Source organism: Narcine bancroftii, chromosome 2, assembly GCF_036971445.1.
Source record: "Narcine bancroftii isolate sNarBan1 chromosome 2, sNarBan1.hap1, whole genome shotgun sequence".
Lineage (NCBI taxonomy): Eukaryota > Metazoa > Chordata > Chondrichthyes > Torpediniformes > Narcinidae > Narcine > Narcine bancroftii.
The window spans coordinates 145845854-145865207 of record NC_091470.1 but is presented as its reverse complement, the minus strand read 5'-3'; the positions used below and the strand labels follow the sequence as shown (position 1 = coordinate 145865207).

Genomic DNA, 19354 nt, shown 5'->3' with positions numbered 1-19354 from the left:
AGTAATCTTTTGCTTTAAGCTCAAGGCAAAAAAAGAACATGACAGGAAGACTCTGGATGATTTTCTGCACAACACCCACGAATCAGATACTGACTCGCAGAGTTCGAACAGTTGTGAAATTTGATACAGACAATGGCAGGTATTAACAAATAGTTAGCTCTCTTTAAATTTAATCTTTGCTGTAATGTAGAGGCACTAGCCCAAGCTGATCACAGCCATCCTGGCTGAATCTCAACTCTGCCCCTCAGTGGTGGAAAGTTGTAATAACCAACACTGCAAATTCGCAGGTGGCTCCAGATGGTTTTTTTTTCGCTCTGAAATCTCTGGACAAAAACGACAAAAGAAAGACATTTGAAAAAGACTTTCATTTTCAATTAATTCTCAAGTTGATGCCATAGTAAACACAGAATCAAAATGGGCTGGGCTGAGAAGCTGCAAGAGTAAGTGCCATCAAAATTTCACGAGGCGCAGAACTTCCCATCAAGTTCAATTAAAAAGTGTGGTTATTACTGTAACACAAGAACCAACTATGCTGCAATCTTCACATTTAATTTTAAATTCAAACATACAGTCCATTCTGACCCATGATTTATCAGTGATGCGCTAACCACTACACAAACTGTGCTGCCCTAAACAACTTGAAAGCATGCTAAACATTATGGTCTTGCAATTTTTTTTAAACCAAGTGACAATTGATATTCATTTCCACAATGGAGTGAACGTGGGACACAACAGCACATACAGACCCTTCTGCCTACGAAGTTGTGTCGACCTACATATGTAAACCAACTCCACGACAATCTAATATTTCCCTCTATTTTTCTTACATCCATGTTCTAATTTCAAAGATATTTGAAGCTGCCCATTGCCCCAGCTTCCACCACCCACCTCACCCCTGGCAATGCATTAAAGGGACTCTCTGTGTAAAAAAAAAACTTACCTCAGACATCTCCCTCACCTTTCCTCCACTCACCTTAAACAGGCGTCTTCTGGTATTCGGGTGCTTCAGATTTTTCTATTATTATGATAAAGAATTCATCTTAAAGCTTGTAGTTGCACTACAAGGAGGGTTTAAGCTAGTTTGGCAGTGGGGTGGGCACCAAAATGTGAGTGCAGAGAATAGGATAGAAGGTCAAAAGCATGATGCTATGTGTTCTGGGTTTGTGAGGAAGACAGGCAGGGGACAAAACATAAATGTAGCTAGTTAGAGGGTTTGAAATGTGTCTATTTCAATGCTAGGTGTACACGGAATAAAGGGGATGAACTTAGAGCATGGATCAGTATGTGGAACTACGAAGTTGTGGTCGTTACAGAGTGGAAGGGTAGGATTGGCTGATGCAGGTACTTGTGTTTTAAAAGGAAAAGGATGGAGGTAAGGGGGACGGGGGGGGGGCGGAGTAGCATTACTGGTCAAGGATAGTATCGTGGCTTTAGAAAGGGAGGAGACTGTCGAGGGAGTGCTGATTTAGTCGGTGTGGGTAGAGCAATTACTGTGCTGTGAGTAGCCCTTAGGCCCCAAAAAGCCCTCTGGACACCGAGGAGCAAATAAGCACTTTTGGAATGCTGCAGGAAATACAGGGTTGTAGTTATGGATGACTTCAAATTCCCTAATATTTAACAACAGATGGCCAACCCAGAGGAAGAAGAAGAGGAAGAGTACAGTGAAATAGAAGAAGAAGGGAAAGGCAAGATAAAGGATATACTTTCTCTTGTTAGAGGATACATGGAGTCATTTAAAGAATGGCAAACACAGGAATTTAATGATTTAAGAAGAAGAATAAACAACACAGAAGAGAAAATGAATAAAATAGATATGACCTTAACAGAAATGGGAAAGAAAATCGACAAGATGGAAGAGCGGGCAGTAGCAGCAGAAATGGAGGTAGAAGACTTAAAAAAGAAATTGGAGGAATCTAATAAAAAAGCTATAGAGACACAAGAGCTACTAGCTCAAAAAATAGATATAATGGAAAATTAGAACAGAAGAAATAACATAAAGATAGTGGGCCTTAAGGAAGATGAAGAAGGCAAGAATATGAGGGAGTTTATAAAGGATTGGATCCCTAAGACCATAGGATGTCCAGAACTACAGCAAGAAATGGAAATAGAAAGGGCACATAGAGCATTGGCCTCTAAACCACAACCACAACAAAAACCAAGATCTATTTTAGTAAAATTCCTAAGATATACTACAAGAGAAAAGATACTGGAGAAGACAATGGAAAAAGTAAGAGAGGGCAACAAACCACTGGAGTATTAAGGGCAAAAAATCTTCATTTATCCAGATATAAGTTTTGAACTCCTAAAGAAGAGAAAAGAGTTCAATACAGCAAAGGCGATTTTATGGAAGAAAGGGTATAAATTTATACTAAAGCATCCAGCGGTATTGAAAATATTTATTCCAGGACAACAAAACAGACTATTCTCGGATCCAGAAGAAGCACGAAAATTTGCAGAACAATTACAAAAATAGACGAAGGGATGAAGACGGGTAATGAGAGTAAAAATGATCACGATTGATATGTATGTGGGTAAAGAGGTATAAGAGTGAATAGATACAATGTGCATACGTGAATGTATCTGTACTTAGAGGAAAATATAGATAGTATAGACAAGAATTAATAAGGGAAGGTAATGGAATAGAGAGAATAAGGAGGGAATTAAAAGAGTGACCTTTGTTACATATGAAAAGCGAAATCTTTTCTGGGGGGGGCTGGGTGGGGAGGAATAGCGGTCACTGCAAAATCAGTTGACGCTTGCGAGTGAATTCGCAAACCCAAATGGAGAGGGGAGATGTGGTTGTCCGACAAGGGATAAAGGACAACTCAGGAGGGGAAGGGGAGATTGGGGATAAAGAAGATATAAATAGGAGAATAAGGAAAATGTTTGATGTTGTAGGAATGTTGTCTTATAAAGAGTTTAAAATAAGAAAACAGAAATGGAAAAGGAGGAAAGATAATGATGGAAAAACGGAAAGAGAAGATAAACAAACTATAAAATGGCTACGCTGAACTATATGACTTTAAATATTAATGGAATACATAACCAAATTAAAAGGAAGAAACTACTAAATTTACTGAAAAAGGAAAAAATTGATATAGCATTTATCCAAGAAACACACTTAACTGAATTGGAGCACAAGAAATTAAAGAGAGATTGGGTAGAACATGTAACAGCAGCATCGTATAATTCAAAAGCAAGAGGAGTGGCTATATTAATTAGTAAAAATGTGCCATTTAAAATAGAAGAGGAAATAATAGATCCAGCAGGGAGATATGTTATGATAAAATGTCAGATATATTCAGAGTTTTGGAATATACTTAATGTATATTCACCTAACGAAGAAGATCAAAAGTTTATGCAAGATATCTTTTTGAAGGTAGCTACTATGCAAGGGAACATACTAATAGGAGGGGATTTCAACCTGAATATGGATTCAAATATGGATAAAACGGGGAAAAAAATTAACAGAAAGAACAAAGTAACCAAATTTATAATTAAATCAATGCAAGAAATGAAACTTTTGGATATATGGAGGAAACAAAACCCAAAAGAAAAGGAATACTCATACTACTCGGCTAGACATAAAACATACTCAAGAATAAACCTATTTTTGTTATCAGCTAGTATGCAGGATAGAGTAAGAAAAACAGAATATAAAGCTAGAATAGTATCGGACCATTCACCCTTAATATTGACAGTAAAGCTAGAGGACATCCCTCCAAGAATGTATAGATGGAGATTAAACCCCATGCTACTTAAAAGACAGGATTTTAGAGAATTTATTGAAAAACAATTAAAAATGTATTTTGAAGTAAATACGGAATCAGTGGAAGATAAGTTTATACTATGGGATGCAATGAAAGCATTCATTAGAGGGCAAATAATAAGTTATGTAACCAAGATGAAGAAGGACTAAAATCAGGAAACAGAGCAGTTGGAAAGGGAAATAGTAAATATAGAAAAAAAATTAGCAATGAAGGAAGATACAACTAAAAGAAGAGAATTGGCGGATAAAAAAATAAAATATGAAACATTACAAACATATAAGGTAGAGAAGAATATAATGAAGACAAAACAGAAATATTATGAACTAGGTGAAAAAACACACAAAATCCTAGCATGGCAGCTTAAGACAGAACAAGCTAAGAAAATGGTATTGACATCAAGGAAAAAAGACAAACAAATTACATATAATCCAAAAGAAATTAAGGAAAACTTTAGAGAATTCTATGAACAATTATACTGAACTGAAAACGAAGGGAAAATAGATGAATTTTTGACTAAAATTGAACTACCAAAACTACAAATAGAGGAACAAAATAAATTAACAGAACCATTTGGAACAGTAGAAATACAAGAGATAATAAAAAAATTACCAAATAATAAGACACCAGGGGAGGATGGATTTCCAATAGAATTCTACAAAACATTTAAAGACTTATTAATTCCGCCCCTCCTGGATGTAATCAACCAGATTGATGAAACACAAAGCTTACCAGATTCATGTAAAACAGCAATAATTACAGTAATACTAAAACAAGGGAAAGATCCACTCTCACCAGCGTCATATAGACCAATATCTTTGCTAAACACAGATTATAAGATAATAGCTAAACTATTAGCAAACAGATTAGCAGAACAGGTACCGAAAATGGTAAATTTAGACCAAACTGGATTTATCAAAAAAAGACGCACAACAGACAATATTTGTAAATTTATTAACTTAATTCATGCAGTACAAGGAAATAAAGCACCTGCAGTAGCAGTTGCTTTAGACGCAGAGAAGGCCTTCGACAGAGTAGAATGGAATTATTTGTTCAAAGTATTGCAAAAATTCAGTTTACCGGAGAAGTATATTAATTGGATTAAAGCATTATATAAGGGACCGTTAGCGAAAGTGACAGTAAATGGACATGTATCAAAGCAATTTAACTTAAGCAGGTCAACGCGGCAGGGATGCCCACTATCACCTTTATTTTTTGCGCTAGCTATAGAATCTCTAGCAGAATTGATAAGAATAGATAATAATATAAAAGGAATAAAAATAAAAGACAAGGAATATAAAATCAGTCTATTTGCGGATGATGTTACAGTGTACTTAACAGAACCAGAACTATCAATAAAAGAATTATATAAGAAATTGAAGGAATATGGAGAAGTGTCGGGTTACAAGATAAACGTAAATAAAAGTGAAGCAATGCCTATGAATAATGCGGATTTCTCAAAATTTAAGAAGGAATCTCCATTCAGATGGCAAATGCAGGCAATAAGATACCTAGGTGTACAAATAAACAAAAATCTAGGCCAATTATATAAACTCAATTATAATCCACTAATGAAAAAATTACAGGACGATTGAGAGCATTGGAAAGATCTACCACTAACACTGATAGGAAGGATAAACTGTATTAAAATGAACATTTTTCCAAGGATATTATACTTATTTCAGGCATTGCCAATACAACTGACAGAAAAATTCTTCAAAGAGTTAAAGAAAATAATAAGGAAATTTTTATGGAGAGGGGGGAAACCGAGGATAGCACTAGATAAATTAACAGAATGGTATAAACAAGGAGGCTTACAATTGCCAAACTTTAAAAATTATTATAGAGCCGCACAATTAAGATACCTATCAGATTTTTATCAAACAAGGGAAAAACCAGACTGGACGAGATTAGAATTAGATAAAATAGGGGAAAAGATACCTGAACACATATTATATAAATGGGACGAAAAATTGGTACAACATAGAACTTCTCCAGTATTACATCATCTCCTCAATATTTGGAAGAAGATTCATGTAGAAAGAAATAAAACAAATTACCAATTACCAAAACTAATATTGACGCAAAATAAGCTACTCCCTTTTACAATAGATAACCTTTCCTTTAGAGAATGGGAAAAAAAGGGGATTAAAAGAATAGAAAATTGTTTTTCAGGAAGTAGATTCTTATCCTTTGAACAAATGAGAGATAAGTACAATATAACTGGAGATACAGCGCTGGCATATTACCAACTGAGATCCCACTTGAAGGATAAATTAGGAAGCAATTTGAGTTTGCCAGAGGGAAGTAACCTTGAATATGTGATTACAGATACAATGTTAATCAAAAGATTTATAACAAATATGTATATTAAACTGAAAGAAAAGGAGAACGAGGAAACAAATGGTAAAACTAAACAAAAATGGGAACAAGATTTAAATATAAAGATAAAAAAGGAAACATGGGAGAATTTATGTTCTGGAACGATGAGAAATACAATAAATACGAGGCTACGTATGATACAATATAATTGGTTACACAGACTATACATTACACCTCAAAAGTTAAATAAATGGGACCCAACAGTATCTGATAGATGTTTTCGATGTAAAAAAGAAATGGGAACAACAATTCATGCAATCTGGACATGTGAGAGAGTAGAAAAATTTTGGGAAGATCTCAATCAGATATTAAATAAAATAACAGAAAACAATATACCAAAGAATCCAGAGATCTTTCTCCTAAGTAACATAAAAAACAAAGAATTTGGAATTGATTTGGAGGATGCACAAAAAATATTTGTTAAGATAGCCCTAGCCGTAGCAAAAAAATGTATTATGTCAACCTGGAAATTGGAAGATAATTTGAAAATACAACAATGGTATATAGAAATGAATAAATGTATTCCATTAGAAAAAATAACATATAGTTTAAGAAATAATATTGAAATATTCGAACAAATATGGGAGCCTTACATTAAATACAATAGCGAAAACCAACCGGGGACAAACATTACCTAAGTTGATGGAAGGAGAAGGAAAGAAAAGAATGGACTCAGTAGAATTTCTGGTGTAGTTTTGTTGAATGACAACATTGTCTGACGGGTTTAATGCAACCTAGATTGTATACCTAAAATGGATGAGAGGGGGGGGGGGTGGCTTGGGAGGAGGGGGGGGGGGGAGAAAAAGTCACTGTATATGTGTGAAAAAGAAAAAGTGTATATCATGGCTAATGTGATTTATGGTGTGAAAAATAAAAAATTTAAAAAAAAAAAAATTCCCTAATATTTACTGGCATCTCCTTACTGCAAGGAGGATAGATTGGGTTGAATTTGTCAGGTGTGTCCAAGGATTCCTGACACAGTATGTGGTCCAGTCATCAAGAGATCTAATTCAGCAGAATGAACCTGATCAGGTGGCAGACCACTCGATGTGGAAATATTTGGGTGAGGGTGACCACAACTCCCTGAGCTTTAGCACAACTATGGTAAAGGACAAAAGCAGACAAAAATGGAAAGTGATCAATTGGGGAAGGGCTAATTATGATGAGATGAGGCAGGAACTTGCAAGAGTACACTGGAAACAGATGACCAAGGGAAAAGCACAGAACGGTTCGGGATAGGTTTGTCCCACTGAGACAAGGAAAAGACAGAAGGAAAAGGGATCCATGGTTGATGAAGCAGGTGAGACAAGTTAGTCAAGAGGAAGGAAACATATATTAGATAATAGGAAGCAGGAAAGGCTCATGAGAAGTATATGATAAACAGGAAGGAGGTTAAGAAAGGACTTAGGATTGATTAGACCACCCCACTCTTTGATATAGAGGTACTGTAGCAATCCATCCCAGCAGAGAAATGAATGTGATCAAGTTGGAGATGGGGCAGGTGATGTGTTCTTTTCAGTTTTGTTTTGATTTTTAAAAGTTCTTTTTAAGATCTTTTTAACTTTTTATCCTTTGTTTCTTACCCTTTCTGGGTTTTTTCCCCCCTAGGTTTCTGTAGAGATTTTTGACACCACTGGAATTTGTATTGAAGTAATTTTAATTGCACAAGACTATGAGGTCCTCAAAAATAAATTTAAAAATGCAGTCTGGAAATGTGAAAAAGTAGATAAGTTTTGGAAAGATACAAGTATTTTATTGGGACGAGTTTTGAAGATGCAAATTTTGAAGGATCCCAGAGTATTTTTATTGGGAGTTATTTCCCAATTAAAGTTAGATATTTATCAAAAAAGTTTTTAATTGTAACAATAGCAATAGCTGTAACATGGAAATCTGGTGATATTGTAGGGTTGAATAGATGGTAAGTGGAATTATTAAATTGTATACCATTAGAGAGAATAACATATAATTTAAGAAATCAATGAGAAAAATTTGATGAGATTTGGAAATCCTACATGAATTTTATTGCTACGACTTTACCTGCAGCGTCCACCATACCCCCCCATCCAACCCGCCCTAATTAGTTATGGTTTAAGATTGTTATGTAAACTGTAATTAATTAATTAAAATATATAGTTTTATTAGACAGGACTTTTCTTTCCCCTACTTTTTTGGGGAGGGAGGGGAATGAAAATATATAAAAATTGTATTACTTTTGTGTCATAGTGGAAATGGAAAATAATTTTTAAAATAAAATAAATTAAAAGGATTATTAAATGAACACTTCTCCATGCTTAATGACTCATGAACGTAGTTGCTTAAATGTTGATATTAAAATATAATTACAGCAATTCTTGGCAAACCCTGTGAGGTTAATTCATTAATTGACAAAGTGCAGATATGCTGTTACAAAAATGTGCGGTACATTGGTGAATCTAAAATCCATCATGATGGATCTGGTCCCATTCACCATGCTATTGCTTTTTAAAAATATTGTATCAACATCATTTCGCACTTAAAAGGTGCTGAAGGAGGCTCACGAGAAGTCTGTGGCAAACTTGGTTGCTTGTTAAAGCATGCCTTCTTTTAAAGATTTGCTCTGCATTCTGACAGGCACAGCTGGGTGCAAGCACAAAAGTGGACTAATTTTACAGTCATGTATCGACAGGAGTTTTTAAAAATTAAAATGAAAGCCTAGTAACCACTCAACTGTGTGCATGCCAAAAAGAATTTCCCCCAAAAATTAAGCATTGTTATGGAAGACGATCAAGAAATTGTTCTGTTAATTTACTTTCACTCCAGTTCTGTGGGCTCGGAGATGAGTGATGAGGACAAGGTAGAAATCACAGACCCCTCCACAAAGAACATAAATAGGGGCATGAATTGGTCATCTGGCTTGTTAAGCCTGCTCTGCCATTCAACATGCTGATCTCCATTCCACTTGCCTGCCCACTTCCCATAATCCCCAATTCCCCTCTTTTTCAAATATCTGTCACTTAAATATACAGTATTTACTGAGGCAGCTGCTGCTGTTTCATTGGGCAGGCAAGTCCACAGGTTCTGGGAGTTCTTCCTCCTCATCTCAGACCTGATTTGACTTCCCTGAACCTTGAGCCTCTTTCCCCTGGTTCTAGTCTCACCTGCCAGTGGAAACAACCTCTCTGCTTATCCTGAGCTGGCAAGTGATTCATGAGGCAACTGAAAGGATTATGATTTGTTACACATTGCTGATGCACGACGTGCAATACGTGCCCTCTCAGTGCCAATTTGCAAGTTCCTTGTCGAGTGTGAGCACGTGGCCTGGTTGGCGTAGCTGTTAGCCCAACACCTTTATAGTGGACTGGGGTTCGAATCCTGCGCTGTCTGTAAGGAATTTGTATGTGTAAATTGGGCAGCACGGACTTGTGCGCCAAAAATGGCCTATTACCGTGCTGAACATCTAATTTTTTTTAAAATTAAAAATAATTTATGCCAAGGTCAGAGCCGGAGTGGGCCACATCCCTCAGCTGTTCAACTAACTTCAGCTCCACAGATTAAAGGGCAAAAGGAGACTCCAGCAAGAGGATTTGCGGGAGGGAAGCTGGTAACAAAGAGAGAGCTGGGAGGAAGGCTGGACACAAGGGGCATAAAATGGGAGCAGATGAGGGTGCAGGGGTCATTATGCTGAAGACAAAAGCAGCTTGGTATTTGTACCTACAACCTATCTTCCATTATTCCTAATTTTTTTTTAATTCTCCCATTCTCATCAACTCTCTCCAGATTCTGCCATTCACTGACACGGTGGTTCCAATTTACTGATGAACTATTAAATAGTTAGTAAATCAAGTGAGTGTGATTGATTTAACACCAGTGAATAAATACACCCATTTCAGGTCTCTCATATGTTAGCACATGCTTCGTGTAATATTGCCACATCTTCGGTGTGGAGGTCCACTTCACCTGGCTGTGTACAAGGGTGAGATCCTTCTGGGAAGACTTGGGGTAAACGCTGGAAAAAAAATTAAAAAGGTGCATTTTCCACAGGATCCAGAGTTTTACCTTCTAAGGGACATTGAGGATGTACAGTTTAGACTGTCCAAACACCAAATTCAATTTGCGACGGTCGCGCTGTCAGTAGTCAGGAAATATATAGTGGTTGAGTGGCGGTTAAATATCGCACGATGGAATATGGAAATTATAGTGTTGTATTCCCCTGGAGAAAAATCACCTACAATTTACGGAAGAGATAGGACACATTCATTCAAGTGTGGCAATTGTATGTGAGGCACATAGGGGTACAGATATAATTCACACCTCACCACTACCCCCGCCCCCCAAAAAAATAAGAGAAAAAAAACAATCTGTCCCAGCAGGTAAAGGATTAAGAGTATGAATTGGGGAATGTGGTGCAGACGATGTGTGCTTTTACCCCTCCCTGTTTTTATTTAACATCCAAGGTCCTCTAGCCTCCAGGATAATGGTTGTCTTTGTCAGTATTAAGGTGGCTTTTGTATGTTTGTATTTATATATTTTGGCATTTGTATTTAATTATACAATAGGGAGGGGAGGAAGTAAGGAGGGGGAAATAAGGACTCTTTTCGTGGAAAGAGAATGTCTTATTTTGTTTATTGGATTTGCATGAGTCTTGAAAATCAAAAATAAAATATTAAATAAAGAACTGGCTCCTCAGAGCCAGTTCTATAATTAAGGATTATATTCACAAAATTCACATCTCAGCCTCAAGAACAGGAGAAATTATTGGTTGTGGAAGCATAGATTATCATGTATTTCTGAAAACTAATTTTCAATTCAATACCCCAGTAACTCACATGAAAATAGAAAGGTAAATGCAAAAATATTTCAGATTATTTATTCGTAGCAAGGTCTGCACACTCAGAGCATCTGATTATATTTCTTTTAAGAATGCTTACGCTGGGAATATTGAAGCTATTGCCTTCTCTCCCCAAGCTGCCATTTCCATCTTTCTGTCTCCAACTAAACCTGACCAAGGTGTCTCTGATCACATCTCAAGCAAGATGAGCTGGTTCTGCCTCTAGAACATTGTTCAAATCTGTCCCAGCTCCAGCTGTTTGTGGCTGAAACCAGCGGTCTGTTGCCAGAATCTTGCAATCCGATTTACTCCCAGCTGATCTCCCTCAATGGACCCTCCAAATCCAGTGATTTGAAACTCTGATCCCACCTCCCAATGCTTACCAATTTGGAAGAGCTTTTTGATTAACCAATGCTCAATCAACATTTCACAAAAATAAAAGCAGTAATAGATTCTCTTGTTGCTGGGATCTGATGATGTGTTGAGTCTGAAGAATCCATGGTGCACCTGCAAGTCTTTGGAAAACTTCAATGAATAAAGAGAAGCTCAGTGGGGGAGGCAGCATCAAGAGAGAAATGGTCAATAATGCTTTGGGTCGGGACCCCTTCAGTGAGACTGAAGTAGGAAAGGGAGATGTTAAGTGTAAAGTCAAGAGAAAAACTAGAAAGGGTGGTGGGGGGGAGAGAAAATGGAGATGGTGATAATGTATTGGACATAATGTTACAGAGATGAAGGGACAGGTAGAGGAATAGGCAACTGAAGGAAGCAGAAAAGGGGAGTGAGATATGCAAGAACAGGAGCACAAGAAGACACCAACATGATGGGCTTCGGTTCCAGGAATTGTAAGTCGAAACAATACCGCACTCTACTGTTTATTAATTTTTTTTTATTTAAATGCTGAAAACTCAGACGAGCGGGCAGCTGGGGAGAAGACCCATGCTTGGATGGATTGGAGGCCAGCTTGGGCGGCCAGTCCAGGAAAGGACCTGCTGTTGAGAGCTTGGACAGCAGGGGAAAATGTCACTGCATTGGAACTCTAAATCAAAGTCACAGATTCTGACCATTATAACTTTGAAATATTGTAAGTCGAAACACAAGTAGGGAGTTTATCTGCAGGTAAAGAAACGGGAACACTGAAAGAAGAAGGAAAAAAATATTATTGGCAGGTATCATGGTCCACATCCGTCCTTGCACACCCTTGTCAATCAAGATCACCTGCCACATGCAGGGTGGGCACGGAGCAAAAGAAATATGCTACCCTCTTGTTGATTCACGATGCAATGATCTTGAAAAATAATTAGGTCAAACAGCACAAAAAGTGGCTATTTAGTCTGTGTCAGCTCTGAAAGAGTCAGTATTTGGACAACAAATCGTTAATTCCACCATAGCCCTGCGATGATTTCCAGTTTAAAGCTGAAAATTCCATTAAACGGAAGAAAAACTAGTACCAGCATAGGAGGACCATGAGGAACCACTGATTTCTGAAGAAGCTGATAGGTTCTTGATAAGCCTCTGCATCAAAGGTTATGGGGAGAAGATTGGGAAGTGGGGTGGAGTGTGGAAGTGGGTCAGCTCATGATTAAGTGATGGGACAAACTTAATGGGCTGAATGGCCTATTTCTGCTCCTTTGTCTTATGGTCTGAACACTGCTTACAAACATACCACATATTTTAAATTTGAAGAGGTAATTTTAGAACATTAACATGTTTTGAGTTAACATACCCAATTACGGGTGTCAAATTGTGATTCTGTGTGGATGATTCCTTCGAGGTCGATCACCATCACAAATAGAGAATCAAACACCACTCCTGGTGTTGACAATGTGTTAAGTCCAAAGCAGTTACGTATTTGTACAACAGCATGATCATTTGCATTGACATTCATTGCTATTTATTGGAATGAACAGAGTAATCACATAAATTGGCTATAAATAAACAAGGAACAAAGTTGCTGCCAGCAAAGGAATATCTCACAATTTACTGCCTTGCACTTTCACAGCACCATTCTCAACCTCAGAGCATCAATTAATAAGGGCCTCCCCAAACTTTTAAAAAACATTCAAATTATGCCATTAAGCCAAGCCTGTAAATTGTTTTACCTTCTTAACAAAAACATATTGCTGGAGAAAGTCACCAGGTCAAATAGTGTACTTAATATAACAAAGATACATAGCCAAGATTTTGGGCTTGAGCCCTTCATCAAGGTCTGAGCAAAATGTAGGTAGGTGCCCAAGTGTGTCAGGCATTCGGTTTTTACTTCAATCTTTCGCGTTTTAATCTTTCCTTAATTACTACCTTGTGTCTTAAAAATATTTTTCCAAAGCTGGGATCAGACTGGGTGAATCTGAGGTCTGGGATTGGACAGGCAGACAATAGGTGCTTTTAAGCTGCAGCACTCGGGCAGCCCTCCTGGGACCCAGGTCCAGCACCTTTTAAGCTGAGGCCGGATAGCCCCAGTAAATCACCAACCCAGCAATTTAAGGGGGATCCTGCCCCCATGATGATGCGATAAGTGACTCGTCACGCAAACTAGTCTCCCTCCCACCATCAATCACGCTCCCCTCCCTCGCAGCCAACCCCTCTGCCCCCCCCCCCCAACCCCCCACCCTGCTGACGTCACAGGAGTAACTGTGTCAGCCATTTTCACTTTCAAGCCACTGGAGGACATGACCTAGACAAGTTTTAATGGATTTCCTGACTGCCTGAGGTAGGGCAGGGGCCCAGTTGATTTCTGATGGGCCAAACCATGTCAGACCCTTTCAAACTGCCCTATGAATGGGGCGCTAACCCCATTTTACAGGGCTGTTTAAAAAACACCAACTGTGTCCAAGGAGCCACTGAGGGGTCAGACTCCAAAAGCAGAAGAGCTGTGGATCTGGTATTACAGCATCTGCAATTTCCATAACATCGGAATTTAGGTCTGGCCTTCTCTGTCACGCATGCTCCACTTTCCCAAAAGAACGTTCCTGACTCACCAGATTTTATGCTTCAAATGCACTTGGCAGGCAAACATCAAAAAGGAACCCCATCAGCCTAGTAACAATCTCTGCTCACTGATACCTTTGGGCAGAAGATACAGAAGCCCGAAGACCAACACCTCAATTTCAGAACCATTTCTTTCCAGCTATCAAGCTCTTGAACCTCCCCAAGAACACCCAATTTTCCCAAACAAGTTTCCAAAAGCAACTGTACCTGTCCGAGTCAGAGGTGGAATCGTGCCCAGAGACAGAGCTCTGTTCAGACGACCAGGAAGCGAGCCCCGGGAATTGCGTCTGGCTGTTTTATAGAGTTGCTGCCTTGCCAGTTGAGGAATACTGGGAGGTACAGGGATGAACAGTGACACAGGCGTTGAACCACGTGATGAAAGAGCACCATCGCTGCAGAAGGAATTGATCGATTCACCAGACATGTATCTGTAAAACACAAATAGATCTTTGAAGGCAATTACGACCCTCTACCATCATCAAATACGCTATCAAACTTCTTCATGTGCACTGTATGCTGACTGGCTGCAACACATGTGCCCAGGAACACACAAGACTGCAGAAGGAAGCAAACATAACCAGGTTCATCATAGGCTCCCAATGAAGACCTCTATGTGCGACGCAGTCAATATCATTAAGGGACCCCATCATCCTGGTCACAACCGTTTCTCACTTCTACCTTTGGATAGAAGGTACAGAAGCCTGAAGACCAGCACCTCTGGGTTCAAGATCAATTCCTTTCCAACAGGTATCAGGCTCTTAAACCTCCCCTTGTTACATTGACCAGACTGTTCGACATCACCAAAGGACCGTCTGAATGATTGTAATGCCACTTTTTTTTCTTGCACTATGGGAACTGTGAATATTAATCTCTTCAATTTAATTTAATGTATGTCATTGCAGTTTCTCCCTCTTAACTAAACACCCGTTCAACTGCAGCAAGAATTTTGGTGCTTGTGAACATTGTGCAATGTACATTACAAACTTATTATTGAAATGAACAATAATAGTAATATTACACAGTTACTTGAACAAGTCGCCTTCCTTTTTTAATAAACATAAGCAATATTTCTTGTACAAGGCGACATTATTTTGGAAACACGAGTTGGTCTGCAGAATTACATCACTGAGTGGTCAGCAATGTTTTAATTTGGAAACTAATGAAGCACATGGAAAGTTGTTTTGCTGACAGTTACCCTACATTCAAAAATAGTGAAGTTCACTGCTCCAGAGAACAAGAGCTTGCAGTTCCACCTTTGTCAGACCCACCTTTGATAGACCCACCTTTGCAGGACCAAGTCTTGCAAAACATCACTGCAACCCCTCTGAAGAATATCTTTTAAGTTCAAAAACAAAAATAATACACATTACTTCAGGTGTGGTCTCACCAAGGCCCTACATAATAGTACCTACATAATAGTAGACACATCATTTCTTTTATTTTTACTCAAATCTTCTACTTTAGACCATCAGAGCATTTACTTTACTAATTACCTGTTGCACTGCATGGCAGCTTTTAGACTTCAGAACAAGGACATCCAGGTCCCTTTGAACATCAAGATTTAATCATCATTAAAAAAAAAACCAACTTTTTCAGTATAAAACCTGCAACCTGGACCTCCCACCCAACAGCACTGTGGGAGTGTCTTCGTCAGGAGGACTCAAGCAGTTGAAGACAGCAGATCATCACCAACGCAAGGGTGATTAGGGAAATAGAATGAATTCTGGACTGGCCAGCCATGCACAGATCCTGAGAAACGAACAAATTAAAAATATTTGGTTTATACTGATGAAAATCAAGTCAAGTTTATTGTTATCTGATTGCACAAGTACAACCTGATGAAACAGCATTGTCAGAATATAATGCTTGCCTTTATCTTAAAAATTCATAACAGTGTCAAGCTCCAGCAAGAGATAAAATAACAAATGTACAATTAGCAATGCACGAGTCCCTTGGAGGAGAGGTTCAGGGGAGGAATCCCCAAGGTTGCCTTGACAGCTGAATGTATGGTTTTACAAGTCGAATTGTCCAATCTGATCTTTTCATTGCAATTGGAGACCAACTTCAAAGACATTTATAAAGGGTCCTTCAATTTATTTTTCTCTCTTAGTAGCATAACTTACACCAAAAGGAACAAATTAAAGACTCATCAGCCTGTGTATAACCACTCAGCAAGCACCAACTCCTTCAGCATCCTTAAGAGTTGAGAAGGTTACTCTGACCAACACAAATAATCTAAATGCAAAATGACGACTGGGAATTTCCATTTTTTCAGTAACTCCATTCACACAAACAGCTCAGTCAGCCAGAATTAAATGCATTTATTTTGCAAGATCTTTCAGTTTCATTTCCCTACTCCTTGACCCTATTTTCCTTCAAGGTCAGAGGTGTACATTGAAGCAAATATTGTGCAAATCCAATTTGGTCACCTATCATGGGCTTCACTCTTCTCTAACAAAGTTGCTCACTCCAACAGCATCTTGTGGGGATAGGCTGATGTTTTTCTGCCACTAATCATCTTTCTCAAAGCTTCATCCATTCTCCCTACTACCAAACACCCACACCTCCCATAAACATCTGACTAAAGAGTCTGAAATCTTGCTGCTTTTTCACCTCGCCTCTCTCGACTGAGTCTGTCTCCTGAGAGAATACAAGGCAAAAAAAAAATACATTTATGGTCTCCACCATCTCTTTTGGTTTCATGTATTGATGACCACTCTGATTTTCAACAGGACTGATTTTGTTCCTTGTTCTCCATCTGTGGAAACTTTTGATGTTTTCCTTCAACTTGCCACCCAGTCATCTCCTCATGATTTTCTTCTTGTGTTTTGCTGTATTTCTAACACCCATCAAGAACATGGCTCCCTGCTGCCTGTTCCTGCTGTGCATCTCCTTCTTAACCAGGGCTTCAACCAGTGTCTGCAGACTTTTGTGCTTTTTTTTTTAAATCTAAAATAAACTTGATAATGAGGGGCCACCCACTGATAGTGGCAAAAAAAATGGAAGGAATAATTAATTTGGTGGCAATTTACTGTTTACACTCCATTCTGGCTCACATTTAGGTTCTGATGGGGCCCACCCACAAATCTCTTCAATTATAGCTCTTTTCTGATAGGAGCTATTAAACAAAGGCTGCAAATGCTTGCATATGCACTCCCTCTCTGTACAAGATGTAAACAAACAGGAAGCAAAATATTAAATCAAAAGGCTTGTCTACATCAAATCCAATCTTTGAAGGATGTAAAAAATACATCAGAATACTTAATTATATATATGTGATACAAAATATGACATGCGTAGTATATCAAGGTTACTCAAATGACAGAGTAGGAGCCATATATCCACCGTCTCATCAATTGCTTCTGTATGAACTCGTCTTAAAGTTTACCAGCATTTTCAAATACTTGCCTATTGTATCCACTTAAAAGAAAAAGGAAATGTGGAATTATGTTTATGGCATTTTAAGATACTTTAAGAGCCTAAATTACATTTTATTGGTTAGATCTCTGTTCATTAATGTGCACTCTGCTAAAGAGGTAACGATGGTATTAAGTGTCAAAATCACTAAGAAGGTTTAAAGAATTCTTCTGTCAAATTATCCAATTTAATGATTCCAAGTACTAAATTACCATTTATGCCATTAAATTGAAAGTAGAATCAAACTGTAACACAGCAAACAGAATCCTTGGAAACAAACGGCAACAAAATGTTGTGTATGATTAGATCACAAGAATTTTTACATTTTGAAATTGGAGAATCTTTTGGCAGGTTAATTAAAACTTTTTGTAGCTTTCATAGCTAAGCAGACATCGATCTGCCCTTGGACATTCATGAGACAGCAGGAATTACAGCTGCAATATGAAGTTTCTGCCTCTCTCTCTCTCAATTTCCCTCTGTGTGACACATCCTGCAAAACTTAAGGGCGCAACAACACATACAACTAGCTGCAATGGCAATCTGTTGCAGACTGGACAAGTTGATGGCAGAATTGAACAAACAAGTGTGATTAGTTTAAAGCAAGGATGAAAATTATGAAATGCAAAGCAAGGCTCTTCAATCATGTTTACATCAATAATAATTTTCCAGACAATATGTAACAGAATGTTCTGAAGCAGGTATCACATTTGGGATAAATCAGATCTCACCTCACACCACAGCTCATGAAACTCAACTCCTCGCATGTTCTGCAGTCACCTTCCTCTCCCATTTAATTCTTGATGGTTCAATTGCATGGGTACCAAAGTCCCTGTCAGTTCATACAAGTTTGTGATGTTGCTTGAAAACCAAAGCCTATGTGTTAATTAATTGCTGTGGACATCATAGTTAAGCTCAGCACAGGAGTCATCAGATGTCTTGACCTACGTCTTCTTGAAGTCACAGGGTAACAGTCAGAGGCAAATGCCCAGGTTAATTTGCAGCACGGTTAGGGCAATGCTCCAAGCTTCGAATCCAGCTTCATAAGGAGTTTGCATGTTCTCTTCATGTCTGCTTTGAATTTCCTCCAGGTGTTCCTGTTTCCTCCCACACTTCAAAAGGTAGGGGCTGTAGGTTAATGAAGCAGCATGGGCTGGAAGGACCTGTTACTATGTCGTACATATAAATGTTTTTTTTCCAATTAGAATTTTTAAATTTTATCTCATTCTGTGGCACTGCAGCTACTCTTGGTTTGAAATAAGCACAAGGGCCATCACTTATGGATGGGTACTTTGTGAAATACCAGTGTTCAGACTGAAAGCTATTCTAATGTTTTCAGTTAATCATCAATTCTTCCTCTCACTCTGACACAAGATAATCACGATGAAGGTTTAAAGAATTCTTCTTTCAAAGTATCCAATTTAATGATTCCAAGTACTAAATTACCATTTATGCCATTAAATTGAAATTTGAATCAAACTGTAACACAGCAAACAGGATCTTTGGAAACAAACTGCACCAAAATGGTGTGGATGATTAGATCAAGAATTTTTACATGTTTGAAATTGGAGCATCTTTTGGCAGGTTAATTAAATTAATTTTGTAGCTTTCATATCTAAGTAGACATCGATCTGTCCTTGGACATTCATGAGACAGCAGGAATTACAACTTTGTCCTACATCTGAAAAATGACCATGTTCTCTGGTAGCTCATCACCAATTATTAAGTTCAGGGCCACCAAGAAATGTGCTATTGAACATTCATAACTCACTTGTGTTGAATCACTGGTTCATCCCAATTACTGAGGTTTCTCTGCCACCTGCACACACACACACACTAAAAAAAAGTGAAGCTATTTTTCTTGACAACATACATTTGTGGCCTCAGTAAATGCACTGCAATAGGTGAGGAGAGCTACAGATAACATTGTCCATGTAATAAGTGTAATGAACATTGACCCTGGATGTAAAAAAGACAAAGCTGGGGAATGATAGCAGGT

General features: G+C 38.1%; 1 protein-coding gene across 8 annotated transcripts in view; it reads right to left on the bottom strand.

Annotated features, from left to right (window-relative positions):
- The window catches only part of tmem201 (transmembrane protein 201), a 117779-nt gene that overhangs the window by 51415 nt on the left and 47010 nt on the right, over positions 1–19354 (bottom strand). For all 8 annotated transcript variants that reach the window (XR_011351662.1, XR_011351663.1, XR_011351664.1 and 5 more), the window contains exon 7: positions 14149–14369. Coding sequence is in view for 4 of the 8 variants with exons in the window: in XM_069918415.1 (XP_069774516.1) it covers positions 14149–14369 (221 nt within the window). In the remaining 4 variants the exon portion in view is untranslated. The remainder of the gene's footprint in view (positions 1–14148; positions 14370–19354) is intronic.